The 11,137-nt window shown below is 49.2% G+C and overlaps 1 protein-coding gene across 1 annotated transcript; it reads right to left on the bottom strand.

Moving 5' to 3' along the window:
• Positions 1-1,032: 1,032 nt before the first annotated feature.
• LOC136491879 (putative magnesium transporter MRS2-D) lies at positions 1,033-3,020 on the bottom strand. Its single transcript, XM_066488087.1, has 6 exons — positions 2,640-3,020; positions 2,383-2,538; positions 2,134-2,262; positions 1,795-1,943; positions 1,547-1,700; positions 1,033-1,415 (listed from the first exon to the last, which is right to left on the bottom strand). The coding sequence occupies exons 1-6, from the start codon at positions 3,018-3,020 to the stop codon at positions 1,134-1,136; spliced, it is 1,251 nt and encodes a 416-aa protein (XP_066344184.1). The 3' UTR covers positions 1,033-1,133.
• Between the last annotated feature and the right edge of the window lie 8,117 nt (positions 3,021-11,137).

Here is an 11,137-nt window from a genome sequence, read left to right as displayed (position 1 = left end):
TCCTCATGTGTTGGACTATATGGAAAGCCATGAATGAGCTTATATTCAACAACAATCAGATTAGCATTCAGGATTGCAAAATCTCCTTCTTCAAGGAAGTCAAACTAGTCTCTCTAAGGGTGAAAAAAAGTTTAGTTACTCAGTTTGATCAATGGATTCAAAATCTCTGATAGATACAGGCCTTAGTCTTATTTTTTATGTTTCCTTGTTTGTATCTTGAACCTTTTTTCTAAATGTTCTTCTCAACTTGTAATTTGATTTTTTTCGGTTGACTATAAAAGGACCCCCTGAGCCAGCACACAGCAGACTGGGGATCCTCCGTCGCCGCCACAAGTCAAGTGGGCACAAATTTGTTTCCACGTGGAGGGGATATCTAATTTAGGTCGATCAACTGGGATCCGCAGAGTATAGAATAATACTATAGAGTTTTAAAAGAGATACCAACACAACCGGTCGTCTAGCGTAGTGGTAAAGTTTCGCTTGATGCCCCCAAATTCATAAGGACGCCACTAGTCTCGTACATTTGAGGGAGATGTGTTTTGGTGATTACTCAAAAGTTTTAGGTATTGGTAATAATGGGTTAGGTAATCTGTTGGAGACCTCTCAATCATCTATATGGTCGCTTTTTTGGTATTGGAGATGTGATGAGTGATCTATTGGAGATGCTCTAAGTGAGTACAAGAATGCTGCGTTGTTTGAAAGTTGTGTGTGCCTCTCTCTATATATAATGGATATAACAGATTATAGATGATAATAGAATAGATATAGAAGCTATAGAGAAGAGAAGAGATAGATATAAAGAGGAGATAGTCAGATAGAGATAGAGAATAGAAAGAGATGTTGGGATAAGACAATCAGTCTCCTGTTAATCTGACAAACAAACGTACTTCTCCCAAAACAAGTGTTCTGACGAGAAACTGCCCAAACTTCTGCGACTAGATAAAAGAGTCATTACAGAGATCAGCAAGGGAGAAATGAACACAGAAACCTTATAGCTAGGCTTATAGCAGGTCAGTGGAGTGCCTCTTCCTCTCTTGCCACCACATATTCGCGTTTGCATTCCGCACGTCAAAGCAGGTCGGATCATTTCTATTATCAAAAGAAAAAGAACAAGATGGTCCATTCTTCCCCTGTCACTGCAGTATACCGCTCCTCTTGTAGAAGATCAGGGCGACGAGGTAGATGGCGGCGGTAACGCCGACGATGCCGCCGGTGACCTCCCAGAAGACTCCTTCGGTAGAGGCAGTGTAGAGCGGGATCGTGATGTTCATGCCGAAGACGCCCGTGATCGCGATGGCGCAGCTCATCACCAGGGTGGCCGTGGACAGCAAGATCCCCATCTGCAGCAGCTGGTTCTGCTTGTCGTCCAGCATGATGTTGATGTAGTCCTCCGTGTCGTCCACGTACTCGCGCAGCTTCAAAACAATAATCAGCAGGCCGCCAAGGCGTGTAATCCAGCAATGGTGAGTTCAGGATGGCAAGAACGAAGCCAAGAAATGGACGATGGGATCGATCAGCGTCACAGCTAGCGTGAGTGCGTACGTACAGTGGAGAGCTTGTTGAGGGTGCCGTCGACCTGCACGAAGTAGGCCTCCAGGAGGTTCTCCAGCTCGTCGATTTTGGGCGTGAAGCCGATGGAGGTCCCAATGCCGTTGCCGCCCTCGGATGACCCCTCGCCTTCTTCGTCTTCTTCTCGGTCCCTGCAATATTATTGCCTCACTCTTATGCTACGTCTGTATTCTGTCTGACACTGAGGCACTGTTCTAGTAGCTGGAGTTTATCAGTTTTGGGTACCTCTCTTCGTCGAATTCGCTAGGTTCGTTGTTGGTGCTGAATCTCGATGAGCGGCCATCAGCGGCTTGTTGGTAGGCGAGCTTGTCGGATAGGTGCATGGCGGCCATGTCCACGTCATCGTCTAGCAAGTGTTCCAGTTCGTCCCTGACCTGTCAAAATGTGCATGGCGCAATGACACTTTCTTTAGTGCTGTAATTAACATGAGCATATAACAACACGAACACATTCACAACCATCTGTGGTTCAACGACATTGGAGTCATCTGGAAGAGACTTTGTGCAGCTCAGCTGGCATCAAGAAGGGACAGGGTAGTGGTCTCGAGGGAACGAACTTAATTACCTTCTGAACTCTCCCTGAGATGGCAAGCAAACGGCTCTTGATTTGTCTCACACGCTCAAGATTGAGAGTGCTGACATTGGAGCTGAGCTCATCCAAAGCTGGGTACGCCGCCTTCTCCAATGTGCAAGTCTGAAGAAACACACAAATAATTCCAAACAGCATGAGAGACAATAACAGTTGACTTGAGCCCTGCATGCAAACAGTGATTTGACCGCGTTGACCGCGAACAGGACAGCACGCACGGCGTACCTCTTGTTCAAGTGACTTGCATGAGAACTCGAGGCACACCTCGAGCGCCCTGAACTCGAACGGCAGGACCTTGTCGCGTGCAGACGCTTGCCCGTCCCTGCCGCCGCTGCCGCCTCCTACTCCACCGGGGCTGGGCGGCAACGCAGCACCTCCGTCCTCCGCCTCCTCGTCCTCCTCCTTCCATGGTTTAAAAAAAAACGTAACCTTGCTTCAGCAAGCAGTCCATGCATGAAACGACCCAGAAAACCAGCGTAGACTAAGGAGGGCAGGCCGCGGACGGACGGACGTACAGAGGCCTGCGGCAGCGTGGGCGAGGCGGACAGGCGCGCGAGGAGGTTGTGGACGAGCGGCGCGACGGCTGGGTCCCTTGGCCTTGGGACGAGCACCTCGGTAGCCGTGATGACGGCGCGGGCGCGCTCCAGGTTGACGACGACGGCGAGGTCCCGGCCCATGATGCTGCACGGGTAGGACAGCGCCGGGTCGAGCGCGCGGAGGTCGCGCGCCGGGAGCCCCGTCCGCTGCATCAGCTGGTGCTTCCCGACCTCCTCCACGCTCCACGCGCCCGCGCCGGATACCGCCGCCCACTCCACCCCTGGCGCCGCGGCGCCGTGCCTCCGGCGCGTGAACGCCGCCGCCATGGACGCACGTAAGTACGGCTCTCGGAGCTGCAGCCGCCGGCACGATGGAAAGCGCTCGTCCTGTCCAGTCCTGCCGCGGTTTTGGCGTCCGGGGAGAGGCTGTTGGCTGCTGCGGCTGCGGCCTGCGGCTACGGCTACGTGATCATGCGCGTCTTAGTGCCGCCCGCGTTGGTGGCGTGGCGTGGCGGCACGAGCACGGGAACACCAGACAGCGCGGCCTGCGGAGGAGCCGGCCGGATAAAAGCTGCGGCCTGCGGCGGAGGATCGGAGGCGGTGCGGGCGGCCGATGCCCTGTGGGCCCTGCCGCCTTTGCTCTTGGATGTGAATTGTGATGTGCCCATGGTCTGGGCCAGCTGCTGCTTGGTCTCTCCGTCTCTCCGCTGCTGGTTGGTCGATGGCAAGAATAGAAAATGCGTAGCGGCAGCAGCTACCTGGAGAGGTCACTGCTGTCTGGCCGCTGTAGGCAGCAGAAGAGGCAATTGAGCTTTGTCCTTGTTTTATTGGCGACAAACCTTTTGGAACAGCAAGTTGTGTACGTTAATACTGTACTTTTGGTTGATGCGCTGCATGCCTTGATTCGTTTTCGTTGTGTTAAGGACCGGCCAATGTGGAGCACAATGTTGCTGTCGATCAACATGTGGAGTAAGAACCACCAATTATATAAGCAACTTCATTAGGAATTCGTATTAAGTTTTTGTCGATGCCATACCCTGGGTACCCCGACTTGCATATTGCTGACTACCTACTCCGGATCAGAGACGACCCGAAGTCCCACGACGACCTATTCAGGAAAGGATATCTCCGGATTACGCTAAGACTTCGACTAGTGCACGACTCCTTAGCTTGTCGGGCAAGCCCCTGTTGTATTCACTCAATCTCGGATAGGCATAGCTACATTGTAAGTGCAATCTCGCCGAATTCAAGCAATACCAGAGTAGCAACTGGACGTATGGCTTTTACTCGCTTCCCAGGGACCCGAACCAGTATAAATCTCGTCTCCATGTGTGATTGTCCTTCGCACCAAGCGGGGTTCCCCAGAACCAAATATTTGCCGGTAAAAAACACCGACAGAGGCGCACCAGGTAGGGGGATCTTGCGTGAAGACCGATCATACCGATCATCAACAAGGTTTGGTACCCAGATCCGGCGCGTTCCGATGCTGCTGTGGCACCATCCTCTGTCAAATCGGCGATTATGGGCAACTACTACTCATATTCACAAATCAACTCACCATCCCACAACATGTCACCAACTATCCACTTCAGGAGTCTGGTATTCAAACACCAGGGAGACTTCGATCTATAGTTGACAGGGATCTATGATCCTGATCTAACCCGCTCTAGCCACGAAGTTCTCGCCTCATTCAGTCAAATCCTCGAGGATCTAGCTGACTCTATGGCCCGTCTCGATCTTGACAATGATGGCTCAGATGAAGAGGTCGAGGTTGATCCTTACAAAAGCCGTAAAATCTACATGGCCACACGGGATAACACGCAAGCAACAACTGAGGCTGGGTCATCAGCATCACGACCACCGTCCCGTCTCAGCAATGCTCCAACAATCAACACAATTCCACCACAAGCTGCAGCGGAATCTACCCTATGCCCAAGGAATCTAAATTCCGACTTCCGCGCGGCGCATGAAGACAACATTCAGATCAGGACGCTCCTAGGGACCATGGGGGCCCTAGCACAAGAAGGAACGCCATTGGCGACCATCATCAAGCGGGCACAGGACCTAGCCGATCAAGCTAAGCAACGCCTAGAAGCAAAGGCAGTCGTGCCTTCTAAATCGGCCAGATCCCAATCGCACAACCAGAATCCATGCCCCGAGAGATCTAATCGATTAGTGGGCAACCGGTACAATGCTCCGCCTGGTGGTCGTGACCTCAGGCGTGAGTTAGATGCGAACCGAAGAAGTCGGGATGCCCGAACAACGCTCAATGCAAATCGGGCTCAACATTACGGCACCAATTCCTGGGTCTTAGTGATCGACTATCGCGCGTTTGCTCTGAATCTACGGAGGGTCATTTGGCCTCGAAAGTTCAAGCCTGGCCTGATTGAGAAGTATGACAGCACCACTAACCCAAAGGAGTGGATCATCATCTACTCTATGGTCATCGAGGCAACATACGGTGATGATTATGTCAAAGAAAATCACCTCCCAACTGTCCTACAGGGATCGGCCCGAACATGGTTGATGAACCTGCCCGAAGGAACCGTTCAGTCCTAGGCTCATGTGTGCCAGATGTTCGAGGACAACTTTCATGCAACATACACCCATCTTGGTCAGGAGGATGATTTGTTTGCATGTATCCAGAGACCTGATGAATCTCTTTGGGATTTTATTCGACAGTTCAGCGATATCCGCAATACGATTCCCGACATGATTGAAGATCGGGTGATCTTAGCCTTCAAGCAGGGCTGCACGGATGAAAAGACCACCGAGAAGTTAGCCATTAAAAACCCCAAGACGGTGGCTGAGCTCTACAAGATCATCGAGGTAACGGCCAAGGCAGCGGATGCCCGAGCATGAGTGCACGGACAACTCGACGCCTCCCGATCAGCGGAGAACAAGAAGAAGGGCAAGGACAAGAAGCACAAGAACGGAGATGCCGAAATCCTCGCCGCCAAAAAAGGGAAAGCTCCACCCCAACACTAAGGTAAACCTAATGACCTTCCTGTTTACTGTCCTATCCATCATTCCACCAAGCACTCCTTCATAGAGTGCTCAGTGTATAAGAAGCAGAAACAGGAAGATGAACAACAGCGCAGGGTTGAAGCACCCGGTCGTCAGCAATGGCACAATCAGAACATTCATGTGGCAGAAGAGGATGAAGAAGTCATCCTGCCTAAGAACGATATACTCACCATCTATGGTGGCACGACCACCCTGGCTTCCAAGACCAAGTTGAAACAAGTCTAGCGGCAGGTGAGTAGTACCTAGCCATCGAAAAGAAGGCTCAAGTGGTTAGAAGTCCCCATCTTGTTCGATCTTAGGGATCATCCCCTGAATCTATACAATGGCCCACTGCTCCCACTGGTTATCAAACCATACATCAAGAATTACAAGGTCAAACAAACCTTAATCGACAGTGGCAGTGCACTCAACCTGCTCTTCGCCAACACATACGACAACATTGCGTTGCCTAGGAAGTCTCTAATCCCAGTCAAGGAACCCTCCTATGGAATAATGCCAGGCATGTCAGCTTATCCACTCGAAAGGATCGACCTCCAGGTTACCCTTCAGGAAGGCAAGAACCTAAGGTCCAAAATCCTTACTTTCGAGGTAGCCGACTTTGAGTCGGACTATAACTGCATTCTAGGATGACCGTTCCTGAAGAAATTCATGGTCGTCGCCCACTTTGCCTATTTGGTACTGAAGGTACCTAGGCCCCACGGTCCCCTCACTATATACAGTGACCGAAAAGGTGCAGTCGCCTACGACATGGAAACTTTTGACCTGATCAAGCAGTTCAGGCAGGTTCTCGTAGACCCAGCCGAGCCACCGTCAAAGCAGCAAAAGACCATAGACGTGATTGCTATGACAATGCCAACAGCTACTCTACTTGTGCCTGACGTAGCAGCTCCGGTTGTGGCCAAGCCACCAATCTCGGAGACAGAAAGCTCTAAAGCGGCTGAAGCTAGGTCCAAGGCACCTATCCCGCCACAGAATCAAATCCTGGCACTTCCTCAACCTCAAGCTCCAATGCCCTCTGATGTTCTGATCCCAATGATCTCGCAATCTTAGACTCCAGAACTTCTGCAGTCAGACGTCGATGGTCAACGTTGTCTACTCTGAACAAGCGGCGGTCACGGACAAGCCAGATGGCACTCCTCAATCTAAGGAAGTCACGACTGGAGACCAAACCACCAAGCCGGTCAATATCGATCAAACTAACCATGGTAAGGTCACCCATATCGGGACCAATCTTCCTGCTCAATAGGAACTCAAGCTCATTGCTTTCCTCCGAGCAAACAAAGATGTGTTCGCTTGGGAACCGTCTGACATGCCTGGGATCCCTAGGGAGGTAATCGAGCACAAATTGGGTATACCAGCTGGTGTTCAACCAATCAGACAAAAACAAAGATGCTATACACCCGAGAAGCGAGCCGCCATATGAGATGAAATCAACCGACTACTAAAGGCTGGTTTCGTACGAGAGGTCCCCTTCTCGGAGTGGCTAGCAAACCCCATCATGGTCAAGAAGCCTAATGGCATGTGGCGGATGTGCGTGGACTACACCGATCTAAATAAAGCATGCCCTAAGGATGAATATCCCCTTCCGAGGATAGATCAAATTGTAGATTCAACCTCCGTATGTGAATTGCTATGTTTTCTAGATGCCTATTCAAGGTATCACCAAATTAGCATGTGCATAGATGATGAGGAAAAAATGCATTTGTAACTCCTTTTGGCATGTATTGTTATATTAAGATGCCTTTTGGCCTTAAGAATGCTGGTTCTACGTATAAAAAATGTGTTCATATTGTTCATGAAGGCCAGATCGACCACAATGTGGAAGCATATATTGATGATATTGTTGTTAAAAGCAAATTCAAAGGCAATCTAATTGCTGATCTAGAAGAAACTTTTAATAACTTGCGTAAGAACAAGATGATGCTTGAAAGCATCTAGGCCCCTAGTTGGGTTTTGGTGATTAATGATAATACATGATTACTGTGACTAATGTGTGTTTTGCAGAGGCAATTAGTTAGGTCACGGTAATAGAGATCGATTGGGCTATCATGGTGGTCATGCCCCTTCGATGGAAATCATTTCGGTTTTCAAAGGATGGACGACAAGGTTAAGGATGGACTAGTTCTAAGTGTCGTTTGGTGTTGAGGAGACACTTAGAGTAGTTTAGGACTTTGTTTTTTCCTTTGGTCGTACTATTAAGGTGGGTATGGACGGGTAGCTTGACCTAGGTGAGTCTAGTGAGTTAGGTGTGGTGCACACTTGCTAAATCTAGCACTAGGTAGCTCCTAAACCGCCCTTAGATCCATTGGAGCAAACTTCATTCACGTATGATCGAGAGTTAAAAGTGAATGGAGGGTCAAATGCTAACCGGACGCTGGTTCCAGAGTGATCGGACGCTGGCGCAGAGTCCAGTCAGTTCATTTGATCAAGATGATTTTGCCTGGTGCAATCGGACACTGAGAGGTGAGTGACCGAACGCTGAGTCCCAACATCCGGTCGACTCCAGTAAGGTTCTAGAGAGGGGAAATCATGACTGAACGCATCCGGACAGTGCTGACCGGACGCTGTCCAGCGTCTGGTCACAACTTAAACACTAGAGTTCGGGGAGAACTGATCGGAGCGTACGGTCACCCTGCAGAGGCACATAATGGTTCGTTTTGAACACGGGTGTATAAATACTTCCTCCATTCATGTGTGGGGGTACTTTTGCTCATTCCAATAGCTAAGAAAACACCCTTGAGAGTGCTAAGAAGAGCAAGGTCTTAGTGAGGTGATTGAGATTTGAGAATCCCAAAGAGAGCCCTTATTAGTGAAAGCAAGAGTAGCAAAGTGTGCGTCCATCCTTCTCATTAGTCTTGTCGTGGTCAAGTGAGAGTTCGTGCTTGTTACTCTTGGTGATCGCCATCACCTAGATGACTTGGTGGTGATTAGGAGTTTGGTGATCATCCGGCGGAGCTTGTGGATGACCCAACTCGAGTTGTGAGCGGTTGTGGGTGATTCACCGCAATGGAGTGTCAATGAATCAACCCGTAGAGAGCACTTGATCCTTGCGCGGATCAAGGGGGAGCTACACCCTTGCGTAGGTGCTCCAATGAGGACTAGTGGGGAGTGGCAACTCTCCGATACCTCAGCAAAACATCGTCGCGTTCCTCCTTCTCTCTTTACTTTGAGCATTTACTTTGAGCAATTCAATTCTTGTCATTCACATTCATAGAATTGCCATGCTAGAGTAGGATTGGAACATAGGTTGCTAAACTTTTTATGTGGTAGATCAATAGAAACACTTTCTAGGCATAAGGGGTTAATTGGGCTAACCATAGGACTTAATTATTGCAAAGAATTTTAGAATTAGCCCAATTCACCCCCCTCTTGGGCATCTTGATCCTTTCAATGCTAAACCCTGACAAATGTTCTTTTGGTGTTTCCTCAGGTAAGCTACTTGGGTACTTGGTGTCTCATCTGGGCATCAAAGCTAACCCAAAGAAGGTCAATGCTATCAACGACATGCAGTCTCCACATAACAAAAAAGAAGTCCAAAAGCTAGCTGACATGATGGCAGCCCTAAGTGAAAGGTCCTAATGGTTAGAGGGGGGTGAATTGCCTATTAAAAATTTCTACAACAACACTTAGCAAACCGGTTAGACAATTATGAGGCAAAGCAAGTGTTGCGCCAGCCTACTAAAAATGCAAGCCACCTACCATAATTCTAGTTTCTATAGATTCTAACCACACAATGACTGTGGCACTACACTAAGTTAGTGTGCTCTCAAAGGCTAACTAAAGAGCCACACTAATCAAACTAATAAGCTCTCACAACTAGCTACACTAAAGAGCTTGATAACTAGTTTGCGGTAATATAAAGAGAGAGAGCAAGATAGTTATACCACCATGTCGAGGAATGAACCAATCAATCATAAGAATGAAAACCAATGAAGACCAATCACCTCAAAATCAAATGATGACACAATGATTTTTTACCGAGGTTCACTTGCTTGTCGGCAAGCTAGTCCTCGTTGTGGCGATTCACTCACTTGGAGGTTTATGCGCTAATTGGCATCATACGCCAAACCCTCAATAGGGTGCCGCACAACCAATATAAGATGAGGATCACACAAGCCATGAGCAATTCACTAGAGTACCTTTTGGCTCTCCGCTGGGGAAAGGTCAAGAACCCCTCACAATCACCACGATCGGAGCCGAAGACAATAGCCAACCTCCACTCGACGATCCTCGGTACTCCAAGCCATCTAGGTGGCAACAACCACCAAGAGTAGCAAGCGAATCCCGTAGTGAAACACGAACACCAAGTGCTTCTAGATGCAAACACTCAAGCAATGCACTTGGATTCTCTCCCAATCTCACAAAGATGACGAATCAATGATGGAGATGAGTGGGAGGGCATTGTCTAAGCTCACAAGGTTGGTATGTCAATGCAAATGGCCAAGGGAAAGATCTTGAGCCAGCCATGGGGCTTAAATAGAAGCCCCCACGAAATAGAGTCGTTGTACCCCTTCACTAGGCACAACACGGGGTGACTAGACGCGCCGGTCAGATTGACTAGACGTTGGACCTCAGCGTTCGGTCGTGCAATGTACGTCACGTGTCCCCTCTCTTCAAATACAGAGCGCCTGATCCCAACAATCAAGTGATGACCGGACGTGCTGCTGCAAAGTGACCGAACACTAGACCTCAGCGTCCGGTCATTTCTAGTAAGGTCACGACTGTGACCGGACGCATCAGTTGGATCATGATCAGACGCTAGACCTCAGTGTTCAGTCAGTTCCAGTAAGCTTCTAGAAGCGAGAAATCATGACCGGACTCACCCAGCGTCCGATCACTCGGCGTCTCCTCTGTGCACTGCCACATCAGTGGGACCAGATGCAGCCCTCCAGCGTCCAGTCACTAAGTGACCCAGCGTCCAGTCAGAGACCGACGCCATCATCTTTGCTGCTTCTACTGACTGGACGCGCTGGTCCTTCCGAGACCAGCATCCGGTCACTTACAGTGACCTTCATCTTTTCTGTATAGGGCACCGGTGGCACCATCGGACTGTCCACACTCTATGGGCGGACACTCCACCAGTGAAGTTCCTAACCCTTACTCAAATGTGCCAACCACCAAGTGTATCACCTTGTGCACATGTGTTAGCATATTTTCGTACACATTTTCAAGGGTGTTAGCACTCCACTAGATCCTAAATGCATATGCAATGAGTTAGAGCATCTAGTTGCACTTTGATAACCGCATTTCGATATGAGTTTTACCCCTCTTAATAGTATGGCTATCGATCCTAAATATGATCACACTCACTAAGTGTCTCGATTACCAAAACAAAATGGCTTCTACAATTTATACCTTTGCCTTGAGCCTTTTGTTTTTCTCTTTCTTCTTTTCAAGTCCAAGCGCTTGATCATCAC

The sequence above is a fragment of the Miscanthus floridulus genome, chromosome 11, assembly GCF_019320115.1.
Source record: "Miscanthus floridulus cultivar M001 chromosome 11, ASM1932011v1, whole genome shotgun sequence".
Lineage (NCBI taxonomy): Eukaryota > Viridiplantae > Streptophyta > Magnoliopsida > Poales > Poaceae > Miscanthus > Miscanthus floridulus.
This window is presented reverse-complemented; position numbering and strand designations above follow the sequence as displayed.

Excerpts from the sequence above, each read along its gene's own strand:
- LOC136491879 (XM_066488087.1), bottom strand. The coding sequence starts at position 3,020 with ATGGCGGCGGCGTTCACGCGCCGGAGGCACGGCGCCGCGGCGCCAGGG. Across the intron at positions 1,701-1,794 it reads AGCGAATTCGACGAAGAGAG|GGACCGAGAAGAAGACGAAG; the intron begins GTACCCAAAACT and ends ATAATATTGCAG. Across the intron at positions 1,416-1,546 it reads CCCTCAACAAGCTCTCCACT|CTGCGCGAGTACGTGGACGA; the intron begins GTACGTACGCAC and ends ATTGTTTTGAAG.